The sequence below is a fragment of the Thalia democratica genome, chromosome 2 (assembly GCF_965202585.1).
Source record: "Thalia democratica chromosome 2, ktThaDemo2.hap1.1, whole genome shotgun sequence".
Classification (NCBI taxonomy): domain Eukaryota; kingdom Metazoa; phylum Chordata; class Thaliacea; order Salpida; family Salpidae; genus Thalia; species Thalia democratica.
The window spans coordinates 54,219,167-54,246,278 of record NC_139166.1 but is presented as its reverse complement, the minus strand read 5'-3'; the positions used below and the strand labels follow the sequence as shown (position 1 = coordinate 54,246,278).

Below are 27,112 nucleotides of genomic sequence, written 5' to 3'. Positions count from 1 at the left end.
CGACTGATCACCAAAAAATACATAGAAGTTAATAATTTAAAAGTAAAGTAATTGTTAAATTTTAACATTTCTCTAAAAGTTATTTTGTATGGTCTCTAAATTTAAGTGAGTTTTACAAATTACTTTAGTGTTTAGAACAGCCAAGTTTGTATTTTTTAAATTGAAAATAGTAGCTTCTCCTTTAATTTCTCAGAATTTCAAATTAACTTAATGTATTTTGTTTAATGTTTTTCATTTATAGTGTTAGCTAATCTTACACAAAAGATATTATAACATTAAAAAATACTTTTTTTGTGTATCAGTTAAAATCTCAGCTTACTAAAAAATATTTTATATACTATCTTTACTACAGTTAAAAAAAAGTACAATTATTTCAAATAAAGTAAAAGGTTTACTAAAATTTTAAAAGTTTAGAACTCATTGACAAGAATTGCAGTTTCTTGAACAACTTTTGATGATTGTATTTTTTGAATTTCAATGTGCTTCTTTTCCATTTGAACTGTGTTTTCACTTGAATTAGAACTTATTTGAACTTCAGGAACAATAACATATCTAAAAAATATCAGTATAATGTTTAAGAAATAATAATGAACTAAACAATAAGAAAAACGATGTTCTAAACAAAAAAAAACAACTGTTTACTTATAACTAGTTGTATTTTTTGTTAAATTGAACACAAAAATAACAATATGAATTGTTGTAAATGTGGTATCAAAATTTATATTACATCAAAAAACTCACGTTAATATTGGTAATAAAAATCTTAGACTTACTTGAAAAAAAGACTTATTCTATTTTTACTGGTAAATAATAATCGAAAAGTTCTTCGTGTACCAGGTCCTAGGACCAAATACTTTGAGCGTTTTTTTGTCGTTAAAAAAACTATAACTATAACTAATCTTAAGTAGTTATATACTGTATCGTTTGGCTATTTTTTATATACAATTTTTCTTTTTTTCATATAAAACTTATTTTCAAAGATATACACAAAGCAAAAGTCAAACAATAAACTCACAAAATATCGTTTTTCCGCAGAACTACATCACGATGGGGATTTAACATGACGTAACCGGTTTTGTTTTCGTAATCCTTTTCGAACGTGACGTCATTATTGTTGAAATTTCGGGACCAAGCTCCGTTGATTGGCAGCTCCAACTCCCTCATACGAGTCTGTTACAAATATATGTCATTAAAATTCAATGGATCGAAGCTTAAAATGTTTTTAAAGCTAAATATAGTATATAAAAATGGTGTTTTTTCTAATAAAAATGAAGAAATACAGACCTATCTACACTTAAACTTTTGCCTTAATAAGTAAAAACAAAAATTTAGTGTACAAGTGCATGTCGTTTACATACTTTTGCCTTTGTAGGTAAAAACTAAAATTCTATGTTAGAAATATATGTCGTTTACATCTTAATAAGTCTGTTTTAAAAACTATAAACAGTATTTTGTTTTTAAATGAGATAAAGTACTAATTATAGGCGCCTGTAAACTTTAAGTTCTGTCCTTTATGAGCAAACACTAACTTTCAGCATGTCTTGGAGCACATCCCTGTCACTCTTTCTGCTGTTCGCCTGATGCAGTTGCCTCAGATTCTCCCTTCTACGGCTTGGCAGACGTCTAATGAGTTTTTTCAATGTTAACTAATTAAACCTAATAAACAATAAGTAACTATAAAACATTTGAAGTTATTTTAAGTCGTGAGAAGTTTGACAAGTTTAACATTCAAAAAAAAAAATATATAAAATACTTGTGACGCTTCGATGCACTTCTTTTGTTGTTCATGTCTGTTTCATCTGATTCTGACGTTGAAAAAGTGCTTGATAAGCTGGAAACTGTAAAATGGTGTTTCTTTATTTACAAACAAAAAAAACCAAATGCTACACTTTCAATAAACACCTCTTCTAAACATTTCAATAGCCGAGTTTTTCCGGACGGCTCGCTCCTTCTTCTTGTGCGAGTTGTTGGAACGCATCGGCAAGATGAGGTCGCTGGCTTCGACTCTCCTGTAAATTCCCAGCACGACAAACCCGTAGTACTTGCTCAGCTCGCTAAACATCTGGTGGTAGGTCTTGCCTATGTCCAAGTCATCTATTTTGTACTGTTAAAAAAAGGATAAAGTTACGAAAAATTTAGTTTTAACTTTTAAACTAATTTTATATATTTTAATGATAAAAAAAATACAATATGTTCTTTAAAACGGAAATTTTATTCAGTTCTGGTAGCAACAATTTTTAAATGATATTTTTTGTTAAGAAAGAAACGAATCTCTAAAAAAATGTTTAAAAAACCTGGTCCAAATGTCCCGACCCGGTTGTGTACTGCAGCCCGATCATAATTCTCAGTAAAGTTGGAAGGTAGTCCTTGATGAAGGACTGGATCAAAAGTGTGTCCAGCATGGAAGAGCTGAAGACCTTGCCGGAGGCGAACGCGCTGCGGAACAAGTAGGGCACAGTGCAACACTTTTCTCTCCTCCTTTCCTATTTGTTTGTTTATGTTATGAAGAATGAAATGCAATGAATTTATACTGCATATACTAATATATAAACTTAGCTAACTAAACGTTTGCAATGTTTTCATTTTTTAATAGTTAAAAATCATTGCAACACTTTTCTCTTCTCCTTTTTTGTTTACAAAGTTATTAAAAAAAATAGTTTTTTTTAATACATATGTTTTAAGAGATAGCATATGTAAAATGTTGAAGTATGTACATACTTAGATGCAAACATAGTTGACTAAATATTTACAACAGTTACTAGCTTAAATTTTTCAAATGGATACTACGCTACAATTTCTTACTATGTAAACAAAACATATTACTGTGTTAATGCTCAAACAGTCATACACAATACAAAAAACCAAAAAGCTTAATTAAGTTTTAACTTTTTCAACATCATGAACATATTGTTTTTACCTTTTTCATTTCCTGATAGTCCATGTTGGGAGGGGTGAAGTGCATGAACCTCATGTTTGTGGCGAATGTGAGTTCCAGGCACACTGGAACGTGAGGGAACAACTCGAACATCGTCTGCGTTGCCACTAGCTGCCTGAATATTTATATTTAGTAGTAATAAGCATTATTCGAATTCGCCATGTATTTGTTGAATTATCAGCATATAAGTGTCTATTTTGTTTAATATTTGTTTATTTTGTTAGTTTTATTAAAAAGGTTTTGTGTTGAATAGCAATGTGCTTAATCAATATTTCATGAATGTTGAGCATTAAAGCGTGCACTTTATTAAATGTTTATTTTTTATATTTGTAAATATGTTTTTGTATTTAGTAGCAAAGTGCTTACTTGGAATCGGCCATGTGTTCCTCCTGTGCGTGCACTGACGTGTCCCTGTCTACTATTATGACGTAATTGGATTGCGTCACACCCGCTCGCAGAAAAGAGTTGAGTCTGTAGATTGAAATTTTGTTTTTGGTTATGTACTATTTTATTAAGTATATTTCATAATATTATGGTCTTATAGGTAGAGTATTTAAAAAAGCAAGTCTTTATGGCTATAGCAACATTTATTATAGCTTTTTTTTAAAAATTTAGTAGTACAGTTATTTAGTTTTATGAAAACAAATCAACGTTTGAAGTTAGTAATATAAGTCAAACTATATACTAAACTCATGCCCCCACTTCAAATGATGCTACCTAGTTGTTTAAAACTGTTAAAAACACGTAGTTGTTAAAAAGTAAAGTTTGTATGATATGTTTCTAAGCTTCTTTAAAAAATTGTTCTTATACTACCAAGAAAATAAATTGTTGTAACTGGAAACTGCTGTGCAAAAAAGGAAAAGCTTTGTATTTTTTTTTTTAATCTAAATTAACAACTGATTCATTCAAAAATAGTTGCTAAAAAGCTTATTCTTAATTAAAACTGAGAACCTTTTTGACATTTAGTTGTAACTAGTATAGAATAGTTTATTTTGTTTATTAGATAAAAAACATTTTGTAAAGCTGATAGCTTCCATTTAGATTATACATGCAAACATGCAAGTTTTAGTTGATAATGATAACTTATAGCATTAAAGGACTTTTAATCAAGTTTAAAGTTAAATACGGACAACAAAAGTCGTATTTTTATACTGACATATAAAAAAATAGCTTAGCTCAACATATACAATACATAATTATATACTATAAAATACATTGTTTGTAGTGTGTTAACCATCTAACTTGTATACGTAAACAAGTTTGTCAAAAGTTTTTAAGTTCTTTTCAGTATTTTTCAAAACTGCGCTACTAAAAACTAACTACACTACTTTACACATGTGGTCAAAATAACAAGTAATATTGTTTTTAACTTACTAACTACTTATTTTTTAAAATCTTTAACAAAAAACTACTGCATATACAAGCCGATATTATTACTGGAACCTTTTATTTCTTGACTTGTTTTGAAAATCATTGACTTTTGTCCTAAAAATTATTAAATTGTATCCTTAAATCAACAACTATCTTCTTTCTTAGTGTTTAAACTATTTTATTTTTAATCTAAGTTAGTTCATTGAGTATTTAAGTGTGTTTGTTATTAGCTTATAAAAATATAAACTGTTTAAAACTTTTCAACTTTTAAATTTAAAATTTACCATGAGTTTAAAATAGCATGGTTGTTTGTATTTAACTTTACTAGATGCTACTACTTTTTCCCTTGTGCTCTCGCACAAACTTAAACCTTATAACGGTGTAAGGGTTAAACATATACTTTTATTTTAGTTTAAAAATGGTAAGCAATTATTGATCGCAAAGTTCTTAAGCACTAATAAAACTTATTTAAGGTTAGAAACTTTAGAATTCAAATAAGCGAAAGCAAAAATTCAAGGCATAACTAATGTGAATGTTAAAAGTTTTAGTGGTTTAAGTTGATAACTTCTGACCTATTTGGTGACAAAAGATTACTGCTGTCATGCGTCAAATGTTTGTTATATGACGTCATTCTAGCATACGAGTTACCACAGCAACGTGCAGTATGTACAGACCTGATTTTTGCCGGACGAAATTGGTAGAGCAAAAAAGTATATTGGTGATAACATTGGGATTATTTTAGTTTTCAAGAAAGTAGTCGTCTAGTTTTCGCTGTCTTTAGCTTAGAATATCTTTTAATCGAAAACTATCAGAAAATATCAAACATTGTTTTAAAGGAAATCGAAAGTTTATTATTTTAAATACTAAATACATATAATACAAGCTTGAGTGTTTAAAACTATCAATTAATTCTTTAATGTATCATTATCTTTGAACGGATATGCTTAAAACTTTTATAAAATGCTAAAAAAGGTAAACATTTGAACGAAAAATTTAGCAGCATTATCACTTACAAAACATCTAATTAAAAAAATGATGTTTTCTAAGGTTAGTAGTTTGATGATAAATCTATGGCTTGTAGCAGACAAGTAGACTGTCATTATATTAGTAAGCAACTACAAACAACATCAAATAGTTAACATTCGCCTACTTACCCGCTAATTGTGCCTATAGTAAAATAAACCATTGGAAAGCAGCTGATTGCGTTGAGAAATGTTTGGTCTGGTGTGTGTTCCATCAAAAACACAATCGGATGGAGATTTTCTTTTGTTCTGTATTAAAGATAAATCTATATTTTTTCATCGTCTATAAACTATTAAAAGAATTTTATAAAGAAATTAAATGTAAAAACTAAAGTGTTTTTGATATTTATTTATGTAAAACTTGAGACAAAAAACGAATGGTCAAACTTTCTAAACTTTAGTTTAAGACTGTATAAATTAATTGCGTACAAATTTCTCCGTTAAAAAGGGTATATTCGGTTTCTCCCAAGTACTTTTGATACTTTCAACTAAAATTCTTAATTAAAAAATAATAAAAGTAATTCAGCTAGTATGTACACAAGTCAAATTAAACAAACTTGTAATGAGCTCTTAATGGCAGAATGATGTTGAACAAGCTTTGTGAAGAAAATTCAACGCAAATTATAATGGGAGGCCGTGGCCATTTGTAGTCGAACGCACTCGTCGAATGACAATGTTCACAGGGCTGTTTAGGTAAGTTGGTTATATTTTTTCAATTAAATAAGCTTATGAATAATGCACATATTAAAAAATATATCTTTAATTTTTTATTTAAATTAAGAAAAATAAACTTTTTTATGTATAGATATTATATTAAAGATAGACACAGCGCGAAACTGATACAAAACTTGAAAAAAATTATTTTAGTTAGTTATCTAAAAAAACTTAAAACTTATTTTATTTTCGTTTTAAAACTTTCATGTTAGTATTACAGTTTAAAAACTTGTTTGTTTGAATTATGAAAAATCAAATAACAAAAACTAACTCTATCAATTTTCATGCAGCAAATTCTCGCTCTGTCTTTCAACAAATGGCACATTGTTGGCGAATTGTAACCAACATATGGCAGAACTTGCGGAAATCCAATTTTCGTGCTGTAGAACGAATCTAATTAACTCCGCTTAATGAATTAATTCTAAACTCAAGCGAAAAAGCTACAATCAATAAGTTAAATGGTTTTATTTGAATTACTAGTAAAACAACGATTAAAAAGTCAAAACTTAACGATTAAAACTCTTCACTACATTTATCTAATGTTTAAAAAACTTGTTTTCGGGAAATAACTTGTAGTTTTTTCACTTTTTTTAAGTAGGAAAGTAATAAAAACCTTCCCATAGTTGTAGATTCAGAGCCGTCTTCTCGTTCTGCTTTCGGGTCGCTTCTTCTCAGATGTTCCCTTTTCTTGGCCAACTTGGGAGCCGAAAACACTTCGTTAATTCTTGGCTCAACATCTAAAGGCAGGTCTTCCGTCTCATCTATGCTTTCCAACTTGCAAAGCCTCCGCATAGTTGGTTTGACTGCAAAGTATTTTGTTTGTTGCGCTTTAAAATGAAAATTACGTGTTTGTAGTGCACAAAAGCTACGTTTCGAATGTTTTAAAAGTCGTAAAAGTAAGACACTTAATGAAAAAAAGTTGTAAGCAAGTTTAAAATTTTTGGTTTATTTTAAACTTGTATTTGCTTATTGCAATAAAAACACTTAAAAATCATAGTTAAAAAAATTAAATTGTTTTCATATATTTTTTTAATGATTTAATGCAATAAGAACAAATATTAAATAGCTTATTGTTAATCATTTGTACAGTTTACTTAAAATATCAAGTTGATGCTAAACTTCACTTTAAATTTAGTAAAAACTACTAAACTAATCCTTTTCATTTTTGAACACATAAACGTACTTGCTATTTCTTCCCTCTCATTCGTCTTTACAAGCCCACCGTTCGGCTTGCTGGCTCCATTCACCGACCTCTGCCGCGGCTTCCTCCTCGAAACAATCTTGGCGTTTTCTTCCTCCGTCAGGCAGATGTAGAATATCTTGTCGGTGTCTTCAATGCTCACCTCGTTGCCCGGGTTTATTTTTATTTCGCCGTCCCTTTCCACCGCTATCATGGTCGCTCCGAACCTTTATTTTTTTTATGTTATTTTTTTAATGGTAGAAAATCATCAGCTACTCTGCCTTTGCAAAGATAAACCTGTACGAAGTTTAATGGGTCGATATTTGTTATTTATGAGTGTCTGACAGTAATTTTATTGATAATATCAGGTAATGAGATTAAGCGTGGCGTTGCCGGGTTTGTTGTTGAATATTTTATTAATTTTGTTACGCATTCAATTCGCTTTTATTAGTGTAAGTTTAAAGGTTTTATAGCTTAGCTGTCGTTTTTATGTACAGTTATTTTGTTTGAAAACAAATTTTTGTGACTATATTGACGGAAATTACTTAATTCTTAAACTTTAGCTTTCGTTGTGGTAGTTTAAGTAATCATAATTGAAACAATGTTAAAAGTTAAACTTCTAAAAAGCAAACAACTTAGAATAAAGATGATGAATTTAGATACAATTGTTTTTATAGCATTACTTAATGTTTCTACAAAAAAAAAATTTTTTTTTTTTTTTCTATATATTTTAAATTCTGATAGATAATATGTAACTAACTGATATAAACACCACTTTAATTTCAAAAGTTGTTAATTACAATTTGGGTGTTAAACACATATATTTTGTTACAAAATGTTAAGTTTTATTCATTGTACTTTACAATAAAGTTGCATAAAAAAATCAAAAAATATTTATAAAGATCAATAGGAAGTTTGAAAATGTTTTTTGTATTGTATTCAACAAAACTATTAGGAGAGACTATAAACATTATAAAAAACTAATGAAAGTAAAACCAACATTTTAATAATAAAATACAAACTTTGCATGCGCGCTGACAGCAGCCTTGCTGAACTTTGAACCTGAAAATTCCCCGAAAAACTGCGATTCATTGACCGGAACGCAGTAAATTTCATTTCCCGCGCTTTTGCCTATTTCCCGTTTCCACGATGTTTTGGAATCCATTCCTTCCCTGTAATCAATAAAATATATTGAAGAAGTATAAAAATTAATTGCTTTTTTATAAATAAACGGAGGTTAATCATTATATTTATTCTTACGTTATATATATTTTTTCTAAACTTAATCTGAACATAAAACCTATTCAAAGGTTGCAAAAAAATAAGTACTTAGAAATTTTTTTATTAACAAATTAAACATGGCATATAAAAGCTTATTAAACCAAAGTATTTTGAATTTTATTTAAAAGTATTTTTATCTTACTTTGATTTGTTATACGCTTGTAAAAGCCAAAACTTAAAATCGTTAGTTAGCAGTTATAAATGTTTAGAACACTCAGTTCAAAATGTCTAATTCCTAAAGGTTAAACAGTGATTAATTGTTAGTTACTAATAAACTTACTGTCCTTTTGACGTGTGAGCCAGCAGTGTTATCAGTGTTGAAAGTCCAGGCAGGTAGCTGTTCATTGCGAGTAGGGCAAACTTAAGTTCCTCATCGCATATAACCTAGAATTTAATTCAATTATAAGTACTTATAGTGTATAAATAAAAAAGTAAATGTACATAACTTATTGAAAACTAACGTCGATTTACCTTTTTAAAATTTACAACAGTATTAAATTTAATTAAAAGTTTTTGAGTGTTATCTTTTCAAAATAGCTATATCTATATGGCGTCGGTTATTTTCTAAAAAGAAAAAGTATTTTTTGCTTAATTTTTTAATAAAAATCGAAAGAAGCTCACAAAATCAACTACAAATCCATAACACGTGTTGTTGATTTTTTAATGTAGAATTTATCAATTTAAATAAAACAAACTGCAACCTGGTCGGCAAACTTCAAATGAAGTCGGCTTTCCGGCCTCAGCACCTGCACGTACAGCGGACACTCGGGGGCGTAGTCCTTCACCGCCATCGCCCTCAGTATCGTCTTCTCGTCGGCCGCGCGCTTGTCCGCCTCGTGCCGTGACGTCACAATGAAGCAAGCCTCCGCCACGTCCATCCTACGTAGCAAGGTTTATTTTTTATTTGTAGACGCAAGTGAATGATTTAATCTAACTAAGCAAGACAAGTTAAAACAAGGAAGTATTATATATAGTGTCTCACGAACTTTAGAAAAAGACAGTAACTTAGAATTAGTTATCAAATTTGTTTAATAAAAGTTGGCAGAAAATAAGAGAATAATAGATAATATACAAATTCCTTTGTAATAAGTTGATTTTTTTAAATTAAACGTAAACTAATGATCAAATTCAGCTAGGCGAGACCGGTTGAAACAACAAACAAAAAATCTCGCAAACTTCACTCTGACGAGGTCGGTTTCCCTCAGCACGGATCCCTGGATGAAGATGACCCGCTCGCTCCAGATGGGGATCTGCAGGAAGCTCTTGAGCGGGTCGTCGAGCTCGCAGGGGGCGGCGAGGACGACGTAGTACCTCTGCAGGACCGGGTGCGCGTAGAACTCGTTCAAAAAATCCTGGATCACGTCCACGCGCAGCTCTTTGAAAAATGTTGATTGACAGATTTGAAAATGGCAGGTGGTAACAAAATTTAAGTTGTGTATATTTATTTTTATTTAATGTTAATCTGAGTAGTAGAAAACGTATTAATTTAACCCGAACTCATTGTTGTATTAGTTTACAAAGTTGAAAAAGTGAAATGATACTGGAAAATTAAGAACGTGTAACTTATTTATTAAAATTTTGGTTTGGGTAATAGAAAACAATTTTCTGTAATTTTTTTTTGTATGATCATTGAGAAAGTTCAAAAAGTAAAATAGCACAAAAAAAAGTAGTTTAGATTAATGTTAGTTTAAACAAAAAAACTAATTAATTGAAAAACTAAAAGCATTCATTGTTTTTGTGATATGTTACACTTACCACTAGCGCACACAACAACATGTTTCTCGAGTCTTGCCCTCCTTCGGCTGTAATCCCCACCTTGCCTCTGCCTCTCCGACCATATGAATGACATTTCTTCTAACTAAGTTATTAAGATTTATATTATGTTTTTTTAAGAAGCGAATAAGTAGTTTATTTAGTAGATAAATTTGTTGTAAAAGGTTGAGTTATTATGATACTTTTGCTATAAAAAAGTTAGTATTAGTGTTTTTCTTTGAAATTTTTTAGCTAGGCTGTTTAAAAAGTTAGGTTGGTGAAATTGTAATAGAAAAAAAAATATTTGAGTGTAGAAAAATGCAAACAGTTTTTTCTTAAATATTTCGATTTACTTTTAAGGGTTATGCTACTATGATACTATTTTGAATATAAAAGTTAGCATAAATTTAAAGTCAGTTGGGCTGTTTTAAATATTAAGCTTGTAAAACTGTAAAAAGCAAAAAGTTATTTGCTAGAGAGATATTTAGAATTAACTTAAACTTGATTAAAAATTTGTTATGGTGAAACTTTCCGCTAAATGGCGTTTTTTATTGGAAAAGCATCGCAGTGTTAAGTGATAAATTTTTTATGAACATTTCGTTTTCAACTATTGGAACACAAACGATTTTTTTAACAAAGAATACAAAGAAGTTGTTTTTATTGATAAGCCCAGCACAAAGTACATAAGTCGCTTGTGTGTCGTGTTAATTTAAACAACAAAAACGCTGTTACCATCTTATGTTTTTAAGCATGAATTTATTAAAACAACTTTTCTCTTACTCTAAGTTTTTATTTAGTAAAAGTGTATTAAATTTATTCTATGATGCTGCTTTAATACTGTAAACACTACAGGTTGTTCAAAAGTAAAACACTTTTTTTATTAATCGATTACAGTTAACGTTAATCACTTGTAAATTTTTAAACAACTTAAATTAACTAAATAATTTAACTACGTTTAATTTAAATAAAACCATATAATTAATTAGTTAGAAAAAAATTAAGTGTATAAGATTAAGCGGTACCAAGCAAAACATGAATGAAAATATCAAGGCTCTTAATGGTACAAGACTGCTAATTAAAACTGTCTTAATCAATAGCTAGGAAACCGCAGTTTTAGTATAACTTTTTATATGTTTATTATGTCATAATACTTCAGGGAATTTCAACACATGGGAAAAATAACTGTGAGAAATTATTTGAAAGAAAAACTGTATGTATTTCCTAGCTAGATCGAGAAACTTTTTATTTACGCATATTGTGTCCACAAAAAAAGTGCGTAAAGATACGAGAGGTACCAAATATACTTACTATAATGACTGCTTTTTTGATATTGCATCTACTTAAAAGCAGACTGGGAACTTACCCACTTTTTACAATTTGTTTACTTTATTTGTAAATATGAAAACAAAAGATAAAAATATACTTATATAAAAAAATTATATAAAATATTAATAATTGTAGAAAATTTTTACTAATTTTAATTATAAGTTGATTTTATCTTTATTTGTATGTGACTTATTTGATACTTAACATTTATATTTTATTTTACTTTCCAAATTTAATTTATAATTAAGCATTTGTTTAAAATTAAGAAATGGTGTGGTGTCTATATTAAAATTTGTTTATATCTTTTACAAAAATATGCATTTGGTGCTGTTATGGAATTCTTCTTTTAAAGAAGAATAAATAAAGCATAAGAAAAATATTTGATAAAAATATTGTTAACAAAATTTCTGATATACTGAGGTATAAATAAATGTTTATCAATTAGTCAAAGAACATAAGTTTACAAAATCTAAAGATATAGAGAGGTGAGTTAACATTTAAAGACATATTTTAAACTAAAAATATACAATAAACCTAGTTTGTGCAATATTAAAAAAAATTTGAATTTTTATTTTTTGAACTTTTTAGAATTCTTAAATGCGTAACTAAACGAGAGTGCGTAAATATGCGAGAGATTACTGTACTTTCTTTTTACTATTCACCAAAACTTATTTAGAAAAAGTCGTTGTATTTTTTACAAGTTAATTTTAAAATAATGTTGAAAAATTCTATATTTAATGGGAAAATCTGTTAATAATCAGGTATAAACTGTCATTAACCTAAAGCTTTTTAAACATTAAAATTTTGTTAAACTTATACTAAAGTTAGACTACTGGGGATATCTAAAATTAGTTTATTAAAAGAAAATGCAAAAAAAAAAGAAAAGTATGTTATGATAATAGTTTTTAATGACCTGAGCAAAATGTACAAAAAATTTGCTTTAGCATATAAAAATAGATACTGTGCGTGCTCATTGAGATATTAATTATCAAAAACTTACAGGTATTATAAAGTATATTTCAATTCATATTAGTTTTTTAATATTTAGAACTTAAACCAACTGTGTAAAACTCTATTACAGTGATAGTTTAAAAAATTAAGTTTAATATAACATTTTAAAAGGAAGACTTTTGAAGAAAATCACTTTACGTCTTAATAGCTTTTCTATACTAACTATAACTAAACATACAGTTCTGGCGAAATATTTTAGCAACAAAAAATTATAAACTAACTTGCATGGGTATAATTCCCAAGGCAATGCAAATTATGACGATGACAAGGAGCCTGGACGGCCAAATGGTCGGGGTTAGGTCACCGTAACCCACCGTGCTGAACGTCACAATCACGAACCAGAACGAATCGAACAGGTCTATGTGCTTTTCTCCCGACCGCTCCAAGTGTTCAACACCGCAAACACTGTTTTGAGTTGGAGTTAAGTATGCAACAAATGTTTTCGCTTTTACAAAAGGTTCATGAGAGCTAACATAGAAGTAAAATATTTTACTGTAAGTAACTTATGTATAGTAGTTGTCCTCTTTTAATAAAAAATCACACAAAAACTTATAAAGTTGTACGAGTGAAAATTAAATTAGCTAAAAAAAGTTTTAAAACTCTTTCTCTTTTTAATTTGAACTGAAAACATAGACATTATATATTTTTTTAAAGTTTTTATTTACCTATAATATAAGACTATTAACAAAGTTTTTTTAAATACTGTGATTTATCATAGTTAAAAAAAATTAATTATTACTTTGACTGTTTGATTTTAAAATCTGTATTAAAAACTGTAATTTTAGAAGCTGTAAGTTTTCTAGTACAAAGAAATCTAATAGCTACTCAAAACAAAATTCTATAAATCTTAAATAATTTGTTTAATTTCAAATAGACTATTAATCACACTAATAAAATTATATTCTAAATGCTTAAAAATTTCGTAGAATTTATAAGTAAGAGAAAAACTTAAAACCGAAGTTTTTAAAACTGGTAAGTAGGTGTAAAGTTACAAGGCATTGCAAAAAAAAAAACGCCATAGTAAAAATGTTAACAAAAATTGTAAGAAACTTTATTTTAGATTTAATTCCTTTCAACAATTAACAACAAATTGAAACTTACCAGGTAGTTATGAGGCATATCAAAGTGGCAATCAAAAGTAAAACTTGATTGAACATGGCGCTTTGCTGTCTGTTAGCCGCCCTGTGCAGGTCATTCTGTTGTAAACATCTTGTTAAATTGTAATAAGTAAGTGTTGTTTGCTTGTTTTCTTGTAAGTACACAAAAGTTCAGTCAATCAATAAAGCATGTTTATTTACAATGTGATGGACAACGTTATTGAGTTTTTAGTCGAAAAAAAATCAATAAACAAGTAGTTTTAAAACGTCAATGTGTTTGAATAAAATACATTTACTTTTGTAAAAAGCAGTTGCTGTTGTTTATTGAATTTAATAAAGAAGGTTTTATAAAGTATATACAGATAGGCTTGAAAGAACATGTTAATAAATAAAAATAATCGTTTAAAGTTTTGAAAGTTAAGTTTAAATTTTACATCTAAACATGTGAAAATTACATAAATGAAATTTTGTATAAAATTTTTACAAACTTACAAATTAAATCATTTATATAGCTGTAAATGTGATTAAGAAAGCAAAAAAAAAACCTATAAAACATCTTAAAATATTTTATAGTTATCACTTTTTTAATGATTTTCTTAAACACATGCGAAATGAAGTATTGATCTTAAACTAATATAAACTTATAGAATTTTGAACACGAAAAGGGGTCAACGCTCAAAAATATAATTAAACACAACAATTTTTTTAAATAATAATTTTTACTTAATAGAAAAAAACTTTACTAAAATACAATTTATATCAACTTTATATTAAATAAAAATCAATCAAATTACTTCTTTTACGTTTTTGAAATAATTCATGGTTAAATAACTTAATTCAGTATTTATAAAAGCAGATGGTACACTTGTATAAAAGTAAAACAAATCAAATACAATAAGATCAATGACCTTTTTTTGAGCTTTAGCTCTGCAATTTGGTCAGAACGCGTTGTTTATACTTTAAACGAATTAAAATACAACCATGCATTTTCCCTTAGGCAGTCTTACTTAAATATATTTTACTTAATATAACATTTTCATTTGTAGCTTTAATTTAAATTTAATTTTTATTAAAAAATCTAAAACGTATCATGAAAACATTTAATTTATTGAAAAACTAACAACTATGCTTTCAAGCCCACTTTTAGCCAGCCAAATGTGGAGAAATATAGGAACGAAGAGACATTGGGCTTTGTGCCAAAAAATCTGTTTAACAAGTAGAACGTTTAAAGTTGTTTTGACTATCGTGTATTATGCTACATATAATCTTTATTCATGATCGCGTTCAAACGGTTTTAGACTTTTATAATAAAACGTGACTTTTTCTTGACCTCATCATCTATGAGTATCACAAAGGCAAGCATTAATTCATAAAAAAAATTTAGCAAACCTTAAAAAGTTTAAACCAAACATTACTGCTTACAAAAAACCAAAAAAGCATTTGTAGCATAAATAAACCTTTATTTTTTTAAATAAATTTTAAAGTAAATAAAAAAGTATTTAACTAGTTGAAATTTAGAAAAATAAATTGTATAGTTCGTGAAGTATACACAAAATCTCACCCCTATGAACAATGGCAAGGAAGACAATGTTTGAATCATCCATTTAACTGTTAAAATTTGTTGCAGAAGATTTCCTTTGTAATCTACGTACGTTGAAACTGACTCAAACATCACATTTGATATTGCAAGAGACAACTGTTTAGAATTAAAAAATAAATAAATAATTAAATGAAACAAAATATTTCTTTAAAGCAAAAATGTATTGAACTGATCGTTATTTTCTTTCGACTTTTACGAACTCAAACACAGGTAATTTTGAAAAGAATACACGTCATTCGTTGTGTTTGAAATGCAAAAGTAGAAATTTTAATAATTTATTAGCTAAAAACTTGATGTTAAATGTTTTTGCGTGCTTAAAAAGTTGCTACAACTGACAGCTTCGCTTTTAAATTTATGAGAACTATGGTTTTATTAAAAAACTTCGAATAAAAGTTTTTAGTGGTTATAGTTAATAATTTTTATGATTGAAATGATTTATATATCCGGCGTAAACAAAAACTTGTTAATCATACAAAATACTTCATTTTTAAAAACATCTACGGTAGGTAAAACCACATTACACTGTAGTTTCATTTAAACTTTGTCTTAAAATTATAATACTTAAGTTAAATTGTTTTTCACCTTACTAGTGTAAAAAAAAAAATTATTTCCAACACAATTAAACATTTTTACTTATGTGAAAAACTTATAAATCAAAACAACAATACATAAATAAGTGTATTTATTTAAATAAGTAAGCGTTAAAAGAACGTATCATTGATATTACAAACTATAATATATATTTACACCTTACCTGGAAAAAGTAGACGTACTGATCGCGATCCACCCATAACAACGGTTGCCATGCAAAATCGTACTGACTTCTCCACGTTTCATTTCTTAGTGGAAAGTCGTCGAAAGTGCAATTTTTCTCAACATTCTGGCAACTGTAAGTTATATTTTTTATAAAAATAGCTAACTAGTGTTAATTCAGCATTACAATTACTCTTGTTGGAATTAAATTGCATTTCTTTCAGTGCAATTCTAAATGGATTGTACATAACAAAAGGATGAGCAAGTGTTAATGCAAGAGTTTTGTTATCAAGCTTTGAAAGGCTTAGAAACTAACTAATCGGAAATTTGAATGAAAATAAAAACTTATACAAACTAACCAAGACGGTGTACTAGTTGTAGTTGATGTGCTAATAACGTAAAAAACAACTGATAAAAACTGCACCAGAAATTTCAAAACTCGAAACTTTAAACCTGTTTTAAAACATAAGTTTTACTAAAAAATCAATAAAGCTGTTATATTCTTTTTATCTAACAACTAACATAAGCAATTCAATATTGTACTGAAATGTTTTAAGGATTAATTTTATTTTACCATAGTTTAATATTTATTAGGAATTACTAAGAATATATTGAAATAGTTTTTTCAGAGAAAAATACAACAGTTTATTTTAAAATGGTTAAAAATGCTGAGAACTTTTAAAATTTTATGTTTTACACATGACAAAACTTATTAGACTTAACTTGTAATTAAACCGTTAAATTTAATTTATTTGCACTTAAGGCTGCAAAAAGTACATTTTTGAACTTTAAAAAACTAACATTGTAAAATAATGTTTAAAATTACTTTACATAGCAGTAGTAAACCAGTTGAAATTTATCTATGTGACTAATTAGAGGCCAAATCTGTGTTTACATTTAGCAATGAATAATTTTATTTTTTTTTGTAAAACGAATCCAATTAGGTCATAATAACAAGTTAATTTATTTTTAAAGCATTACTTTGTATTGTTGTTTAGATCAAATAAATGACTTTCTCTTAATTAATATTAAATCTATAATTATACACTTTAAACGACATTAATGACTTAATGAAACGAGAAGTCATAAAAATTAAAGTACTGTGTAAAAATTATAGAAAACAACTGCTGTATCAAATAATATAAGATTTATACTTACTAACAGCTTGGTTGACCACTAAATAGTAACGTAGTCTCTCCACAAAGCTTCTTTCACTCACGAAAAACTTCAGTTCATACCTTTAATTGTGTGTCGTTTTTGTTAAAAGAATAAGTAAGTAAATTTATTAAACAAAAGGATGCTCAAAAAATCTTCGGTTTAAGGGCCTAGGTGCAAGAAAAGACCCTTTGGTTCTTAATACCATTACCAAACATGGAAACATTTGTTCTAGAATTTTGAAAGTTATCATTAACAATGTATTAAAATGTTTGTGAATTTTTATTCTACATTACTCCTTAAAGAAAAAATATTCAAACAATTAAATAATAACTGTTTTTCAAACTTTAACTTGTTTTTAGTTTAATTAACAAATCACACTTAAAAAGATTTGAAGCTGATCTACATAAAAACCTTTATAAACCATTTTTACCCTTTTGTTTAAACAACTAGTTCAGAAAAAAAACTAGTTTTGTTCCTGTTTACTAAAAATATAATGTAATCAATTATTAAAATACACTAAACCTTTTTAAACGCATTTCAGCTATCTTACTAGAATTTGTTTTAACTTTCGTACAGCTTTAATGTACTTCTATATTTAAGTATGAGCGTATAAATAATAATAAAAAGGTTCGAAGGGCAATTGATCTACCCTTTAAGCGCTTCGTACACAACCAATTTCACACATAACATTCTACGATAAAGAAAGAGCGAAAAGAAGAAAAAGCAAAAATTAAAAATTGATTAGACTCTGAAACACAAGTGATTTTTTTTTACAAAAAAAATTATAAAAGCAAACAATAATTATTTACTTATTTTCTTTTGTTAGTAAACGCTGCCTCAAAGAAAGGGCCTCTACTTCTTGTTCTAGCATTTTGCCTTTCATTTAAAAGTTCTTGCTTAACATAATAATTAAGTTGAGTTATATTTTCCTAAATACAAAACAATTAAACTGAATGAACAAAGACAAGTCTGCTTTTTTTCTTTTTCTCTCTCTTTTTTAAAGGTTTTGTTCGAAGCTAATTTTACTTTTGTAAACTGTCATGTTTATAACGTAAGTTTTTTGTTTAAACTTGAAAAAGTTATGAAACACATTATTTTCAAAGAATATGCTTCATTTAAACTGTGAAAAACTTAATTGAAATAATTCAATTTTATATATTAAGTTAAAAATCTTAAAAAATCAAAAATATTATTTTTTAGATAACATGTGCTTGTATAAGGTATTAACGATCTACAAAAGTTTATAAACAATAATTAATTGGCTATAAATATAGAAAAAAATGAAGTTAAGCTAAAACTGCTAACTTAAACTAATCTTTTTTACAAAGTTTATAAACTAACTAGAGAACATTTTACAACAACCGCTGTACGTTGCTAGAGAGCATTAATAAAGTAAAGTTTTACAATGAGCATCTGCTTAAAATTATATTTCTAAATAAAGTTATTAGTCCTACATTTTGTTATATAATATATTTCAAAAAGTCGATAGTTACAAAAATACCTAAACAAAGCTGTAAAACTACCACCTCTAAAAAGATTTAAACTAACAAATTTTGAGTATGTAAAGTAAAGTTGTTGGAAATAGACTAAAATTAATTTTATTGTTACTATCTTAACTTGTTAATTAAACTCTTCTTAAGTGAAAAGTCAAAGATAGAAATTTATTTTATCCTAAACTAAGTTTTTTTACCAATCGTATTCCACACGATAGGAAACTTTTTATTTATTTGTAATTTCTTACTCCAAAATTTCTTAAATTTTGAAATTATAAAATACTTTATAAAAAACAAACTATCGACACTTTATTATTAATTTTTATATCAAAAACTTCCTGTCTAGCTTTTGAACTATTTTGTGTTAATATATTGACTACGTTGTATGACTAAAGTTGATTCATTTTAAATTTTAGTAAAAAATATATGTAAAAACCGCTTATATTAAACACATATAGAATACGAACTTATACAGACTTTTGCAATTTTTCACTGTAACTAGCTAGTACAAAACTATGACTGATTTATAGACATATCTTATATAAACTAATTAGATTACCTAGTTATATCCAGTATAGTAGTAAAAAGTTGTTGCTCTATAAAACATAACTTTTTGCAGTAGCTGTTTTGCTAAATAAGATATTCTAAAGAAAAATAAAGCTTAAAAAAGCTTAACAAAAAATCTAGATTTATGTTTTTGTATACTGTTATCATCACCTTTGTGCTCTTTATGTGAATGTAAAAACTAACTATAGTTATACAAGTTATTGATGACAATCGACACAATTAATTCTTTATACAAGTTTAAAATGCATGGTTTGTGTAGTATTTTTATGTAAAATATCTAAAGAAGTTTAAGTAAATATATTAAAATGTATGAAACTATCTTCTCAATCTTAAAATTAAGTATAATCCCAAAATATATAAAGATTGTAAAAAATTTTGTACCTTTTTACAGACCAAAAAAATGGGAACTTCAGTTTTATATATTATTAAAACGTTAAGTATATACTTTCCAAACTAAAAATTTTAATAAAAAGTTACCAAACTGACTAAATTAGATTTAAAATACATGCTTAGTAACTTTTGTTGGTGTAGTTAGTAGAACCTATTGATTAAAATGTACAATGAAAATACATACAAATTAGTTTTTAATATACAACACTATGTAGTTTCAACGTTCTTTTTAACTTATAACAATTAATTATTTAAATTATTATTTAAATTTCCTTGCTTATACATGAATTACTTTACGTATACTCCAAGTTTTAAGAAGTTCATAACTAAACTTGAGCACTTTAAAAGATATTTGGGAAAGAAAGTAATATGTTTAGTTTTAGATTGTCAAAGCTACGTGAAACGTTAGCTTAAAAAGCTTTGTTCATGTTATAATTTGTAATATATTGTTGAAAAATATCTAAAATATTATCATATAAAATGATTTACACATTAACAGTTTTTATAGAGAGTTATTTTATTTTATTAGTTTTTTTTCAACAAAAAATACCAAAGATGCATGTTTATGTTAAAAGATTTCAAGGTTTGGAATTGTTTTGTTTAAACACTTTTTTTTATATAAACCATAGCTTTAACATGCAGTATTCAATAGAAAAAATGTATTGACCTAAATATAAAATTATAATAGAAAATCGTTAAGCACACTAGGTGTAAATAAAATTTCAATAGTAACATAATAAAAGTTTTCTAAAACTATTATTCAAAGCATGACCTAATCAATTGTGATAGAATTTTTTTAGTTTAAATTTTTTTTTATAAAATATTTATTTTAATTATCTGGGTTGGTTTTACTTAAAAGTTATATAACAAAATTAAATAATTTGAAAATAACGTAATACCATTTAATGTAAGTATGGTTTTTGGGTTGTTATAGTTGTTTTTAATTATTGTTAATAAAACAAAACTTTAGACTGTTAATATTTCTAAATCTCATTTTGTTTTTAAAATTTAAGTTATAAAACTTATACTTACTAAATAATCTGTAATCATGTTAGACATTAAACTTAAATAAACGAACATTATTGATTTATTTGCTTTAAATTGATTTGTACATATGTAACTAACTTTCATATACATACATAAGGTTAGCTGAAATTCTTTGGTAAAACCTTCAATCGTACGACTTTGAATTTTTGATTTATTAACCAAAAAAGGCTTATTTTAAAACTTATTTAAAAATTTTATTTTTTTACCAATTTAAATAAAATTTGTCGCATAAACTATGAAAACTAATATTTTCTTTAAATAATATATTAAAGCAATGCAAAGTTGAAAAAATATTAACATTTTAAATACTAAACTACAAAAAATCTTCAAAACAAACTAAAACAAAGCTTTTTAATTTATTTCAAATAAACCTGTGCAACTTAGTTTTACATAGGAAAAGCTGAAAAAAATTTAAAGCTATAATTTTTTTGTAAAAATAAAACTCACTTTTTACCTTCGTTTAATAATAGGTTAAATTCAGTAAATAATTTGTGCATTTTATTTGCTTTAACCAATGAAATGATTAACGTTAACAAAACTTGATATGTTAAAGCTATACAAATGAATCATTGTAAAAACGTGTTGTTACTAGTAATGTTATGATAAACTGCTTTCACATATGTTTTTTCTAAACATTCGTAACTAAAATAATAATCAAAGTATACTTTTATAACTTTTTAAATTCTATAAATGTTTTTATTAATTTATAAACTTTTTAAAACGCATATTTTTTTGATCATTTAATAAGCAATCTATTTATCTAAAATAAAACCACTAATCAGTTTTAAATTAAAACCTTTTAAATTTGGTACTATAATTTATGTAAGCTTAACCAAATCTTTGGTTTTATATCTGCAAGAAAAATGTTTCAAGTGTTTGTATAAATCTATTAACGATTAAATAGTACTCGCATTCCAAAAAAAAGTTATTCTTGTTTAATGACTAAAATAAGTATCGTATAAAATACGTACATATGCATTTTACATAGATACAAATGTATAACGTTGCAATAAACAAATGTTGTTTAAAATAAAACTAAGTTACCTAAATAAGGTTATTTTTATAATTAACTATTAAAAATTAACGGAGTTAAAACATAAGGTGTTAAAAACTTACTTTTTTATATAAAGCTTTGAAAGTTTAACCTAAATATAAACAAGCATTTTTAAGCCAACATCAGTCATTGTATGTATAGGTGAGCTGCTTGTATTAAAAAAAAATCTTCTTTTTAACAAAAAACCTGAAATTTGTTCCTACATAAACCGCCATAAATATTTAATTGCGAATGCAGAAGCCGTAAAGCAGTGTGTAGGTGTTGACACGGCGTAACGATCAAGCCAAACACGAGTTTTCAAGAATGGCCCGCGACAAAACTGCTCGTCTCTTGTGACAATAACAAAGAAAACGTTTTGAATTCAACACACAAACAAGCACGGACAAAGAAACGTATATTTTCATAGCAAAGCCAATTTAAAGATTGATACGAAGCCGCCGCATCGCTTTAAAAATTTATGATTGGAAATAGGCAAAGGTTGGAGTTTTTACTCTGAAAGAAATAAAACGATTTGAGAATTGTTTTATTGCCGTTGCCATGTTGGTTGGCCTTCAGATGGTTTGATTTATGGCTAACGATTCTGATAAACAATTCTGCATTTTGTTCAACTATAAGGGTGAACTCTAGTTTTACTAAAGAATTCTTACTCTTCTGAACTTTAGCCTTTAGATTTTTATTATTTTATACTTTTAAAAATGTTTCAGTTAAGTGTAAAAGTTTTAATATTTTCTAAAACAAACCAACTGTTATCAAAATTATAAAATTATTTAGGTATTTTTCCACTTTTTTTTCAAGTAATTATTTTAAAGACATATGTTATTCAGTAAAAATATTCTTTATAAATTTTTATTTTAAAATAAAATTTCTAAAATTTGAAAAATATAATGAAAATTTATGAAGTATTTTCAATAGCCTTTTTGTATTTTATAAACATTTTGAAAGTATTAAGTCCTTATCACAACATAAACAATAAAAAAAAACAATATGTGTTTTTATTAAGTCATTGTTAGTAATTTAACGATGATAAAAAGCTGAGATAATCTCAATTCTTCATGCTTTTACTAACAAAAACTTCTTAAAATTAAACTAAAAAATACTTCCATTTAAATGTTAGAAGTAAGTTCTACATTATGTAGATAATAGAGCTACTACTTTATTTATCTATTCTCAAAAAAGATTTAATTTTTTTATTTTATTAGTTCAACTCTTAATCTATTTTATAATGGTTTTTGTAGTTTAATACTTAAACTTTCTGATTGTTAAACTAACTCAGGAATCCAGCTTCTTAACGACAACGTCGATAAATTTTCATTGCTCGGAACCTGAAGTCTTCCTTTTAGTTTGGTATCCCTAGGTTTCGCCGATAATCTGTTGTTGCAGTTGTTTAGATTATTACCAAGCAACAAGGAAGCTGCCGAAGTTGCTGTCATGGGGTTTTTGTGCTATTATTATTTTTAACCTGAAATAAATTTATTAAAGCACAAACAGGACCTAAATACTCCTGTAAACATACAGGAATTTTTTTAGACTTTCCTTAAACTAGGATTTTAAACACTCTAAAAACTTTTTGACAGCAGTTTTCAGTATATGTACTAAATCTATGTAACATTTTTATGTAGTATACTGTTTATTTTTCTAGACTATTTTTACTCTTTAAACACCTATCTGCTATTTATCTAGATATAAAATATATTTTTATAAGAAAATTTAATACTAAGTTTAGAAGAACTTTGTAAAAGTTTCAAGTAAAATTAAATTGAATAACAAAACAAATCATGTTTAGAGAAAAGTAATTTATTAAATTATTTACCAAGTGTGTGTTGAGCTAATACTTATTATTTTATAATAATACTTTCTTGAGCCATTTAATCCCAAATATTATATAAAATAATTTTATATATAAAATTTATAACATTTGTGTACAAAATAAGTTTTTTAAATGACCTCTGACCCATTTTATTTTGTTTAATGAAACAGTGTTGACACTGACAAATCAATAAAGACAACTTTGACTTGTTGTAAATAGTTAAATAAAATAAACTTCTAAACCTTTATTTTACTCTTACTTTTTAACTGAAATTAAAAATAAAACGATACAACTTGCTTTAGTCTACTAATAAACCTAATAAAAACCTAACAAAAAACTGAAGTAGTCAGTTTTTAATAAAAGTTTTAATGTTTTGTTATGACATTCGATATAAGATAAAATATTCTTATTAAAATAATATTAGCATCGTACACGTTTTTACCTTGTTCAAAATTTCATTCAACAACTTTTTTTTTAATGCTATCTCGAATTAGGCTTATTCTCTTTTTGTCGAAATAATGCAAACCTGAATTGGTATACTTTATAGATAAATAAAAGACATAGAGTTTATACAAAAAAATGTTTACTTAATTTTTGCTAAATAAAGGTCTATTGTAAAAATGCTTTGTCTGTATATATAGTCCTATTTAACTTTTTTTTGAACTATATAATACACTTTAAAAATATACAGTAGGTTCAATCAAAAAACAGTTAATTCGAGAAAATTTATACAGCGTATTTACAAAAACTTAAAATGTTACGTAAGAAGGTTGTTTAAAACACTTAATTAGATAACAAAATGGTTCAAGGCCAAATACAATATACAAGATTATAAGCAGCAAGTTGTTTACAATTATATTAATATAGGATAATAAAAAAGCTGTACGCTATAAAAATGATAATTAATTAAAATACTTGTAAAATATTTTCATTAAGCAAAGATGTTAGTCCTAGCTATTTTGTTATCTAATGATTTTATAACAAGTTACTGTAAATTTTTTTTATTTAAAAACGATAATTAGTACTACTTTGCTGCTTTAAGATTTTGTTTGTAGACATTGAGTATATTTTTCCGCTTAAATATATAAAAAACAGTGTGGCTTTAAGTTCATCAAAGTTTTTTTGTGTCGTAAAACGTTATACATTAGAAATTTAATCTAAAATGAAGTGTTTTCGAATTTATGTCTTTTAATATCATTCAAAATGCGTTTTTAATTTCAGTTCTTATACTTTTTCAGTTTAGATTAAAATATCTTAAGGGCATTTAAGATACATACTTTGTTGACTAATGACTACTTATGATATGTGTACATTTAAGAGAAAGTCTCAGTTCAAATTAGGCTTTAAGTAATATACATAATAAGTTACACTTTTAAGAAAGCTAAATTGAAAGTAAATAAAAGTAAATAAAACAGAAGCTTCTTTTATAAGTTAGAAACTCGGCATTAAGAAATAATGTTTTTGCTTTTTAGAGAAATTATAAATTATTAACTACATCTTTCTACGTTAATTAGCAGAGGAATCAAATTGATGACACGCTCATAATAAGGATCTATGTTCAGTCATGACAGTAACCACATTTTCTCTTTTTTAACTTGGTCGGGTTTCATTAATATTGATCTCTTATCTACTTTAAACCCTGCATGCTACTTTTATTCGTTTTTGTCGCTTAGTTATCGGTTGCAATGCGGACAAACTTGTTTGACCGCTTGCATTAAGTTTGTGTTTAATCTTAAGCCGCAACAAATTGTTTTTGCCTAAATATTTTATATTTAATTCAGGAAGTACTTAATATACAAAGTTTTTGCATTTGATATTTTGCTTTAAATGTTTTAAATAGTGTTTATATTAAAACTTAAGATTAAAAAAAGGTTAACACCTTTCATACAAACTTTTGCATTTAATGTTTTTAAGTAGTTTTCTATATACAAATAACGCTTTGATTTCATTTGAACTTTACAAGCTTTAATGCTTTAACTGTCTTTTGGTTCTTTAAATTTTTGATATCACATAATGTTAATTACTAAACAGTATAATAAATGCTTTCATTTTATATTTAGTTTATAATTTATAAAAGTTACTTCAATAGAAATTTTACCGTTTGCTAAATATTTTTTCTGTGTTTCTATTAAGTTAAAATAGAAATGTTTAAGTAAAAGTAAAATAACAACTAAATTGATACTAAATTTCGGGTTAGTTTAATAAGGTAAACTTTAAGATACTAATATAACCTTTTAAACTAAATATTAACATAGTAAAATAAGCTAAAAAGACAATAACTAGAAGTAGTAATTAATGAGTTTGATAAAATTAAAACAAACAAAATAAGTAAAAAGTCAAAGAAATATGTTTTTGATTATCAACATAATTTGAAATTAAAACTAATAAAAAAAATAGTCCTCAATATTTTTTGTGTTTTGTTGAATTAAATTGTCTAAAAAAAGTTGTAAATATGTATTGCGCTTTCTTAAAACGTTATAAGCAAACAGACTTCATAAACTTACATGAATTTTTCTTACTATACTTTACCCTTAAATAATACTTAAACGAACTTTTTTGCATATATACAATAAGAACCGCAAGTTTATGACTTGAAATTCCAACAAATATACACAATCAGTCTTATCTAAAGGTGAAATTCACTGTCAATTATAAAAAAACACATTAAAACAGCTTAAGAAAAAAATTTAAATCATAAATTGAACTCCAAATTGCTTATATATTGCACTAAAACAAGGAATTAGTTTCTACTAAAATTTATCAAAAAATAACTGATTGTTATTTTTATGTAAGATGAAGCTATTGTTTGCTAAGTATAAAAACAAAAAGCGAGTTTGATCGAGGGAGTAAAATGTTTGGCATTTTGCAAAAGAGCATTTTATACAAAAATAATTTATATAAAAAATTCTTCGTGATTAATTTTTACTTAAAAGTCAAATAAATCGTTTTAACAAAAATTAAAACTAATGATATTTTAGAAAAAATTCTACCGTTTATGTAATTAAAAAAAAATGTCAATCCAAAAACTGCTTATCTTAAAGTGAATTCAAAGTAATTTCAAACATTAGAATAAAGTGTGTGATATGAAATATCTAAACAGTTAAAATTGTTGAAATATGCTCACTAGATCAATAAAACTTGTTAATTTGTTCAAGTAAAGCTTATGAAAAGTTTATTAAAAAATTGTTAATTTATATTTTAGATATTTAATAAACTGTGGTATGGCGGTTTGTCTAACATTCATGTTTGAACAATATTCAATTAACTTTTATTATTAATATCTAACGTGTAAAACAATTTTAGAAATTTAAAATATTTTATTAGAAGTAACCAAATGAATACAAAGCCGCGGTTTTATACATTTAGTTATAAAACAAGAACGGTTAATATATTCTTGTAGTTTGATACATGTTTTTAAGATAGATAGCTTTGTTTTTTAGCTAGTAAAAGTATGCTTTATGAAATAAATGCAACTTGAGATTTAGTTAAATAGCTTATTTTTACTTGCGTTAATGTACTTTTAATTAGTTTTAAATTATCAACCACCAATTTTT

The 27,112-nt window shown here is 26.3% G+C and overlaps 1 protein-coding gene across 2 annotated transcripts; it reads right to left on the bottom strand.

Moving 5' to 3' along the window:
- Window positions 1–410: 410 nt before the first annotated feature.
- LOC145849557 (potassium channel subfamily T member 1-like) lies at window positions 411–18,093 on the bottom strand. 2 transcript variants are annotated; one of them, XM_082954508.1, is made up of 26 exons: window positions 18,010–18,093; window positions 17,201–17,280; window positions 16,402–16,495; window positions 16,044–16,176; window positions 15,251–15,385; window positions 14,811–14,894; window positions 13,694–13,788; window positions 12,814–12,997; window positions 10,259–10,361; window positions 9,680–9,878; window positions 9,205–9,382; window positions 8,784–8,887; window positions 8,245–8,394; window positions 7,226–7,449; window positions 6,656–6,845; window positions 6,314–6,422; window positions 5,886–6,013; window positions 5,461–5,577; window positions 3,302–3,406; window positions 2,918–3,050; window positions 2,295–2,483; window positions 1,903–2,104; window positions 1,754–1,838; window positions 1,530–1,623; window positions 1,016–1,170; window positions 411–552 (listed from the first exon to the last, which is right to left on the bottom strand). In XM_082954508.1, the coding sequence occupies exons 1-26, from the start codon at window positions 18,081–18,083 to the stop codon at window positions 411–413; spliced, it is 3,486 nt and encodes a 1,161-aa protein (XP_082810634.1). In that variant the 5' UTR covers window positions 18,084–18,093. The 2 variants fall into 2 exon arrangements, with proteins under 2 accessions (XP_082810634.1, XP_082810635.1); XM_082954509.1 differs by lacking the exon at window positions 18,010–18,093 and adding an exon at window positions 17,723–17,850.
- Between the last annotated feature and the right edge of the window lie 9,019 nt (window positions 18,094–27,112).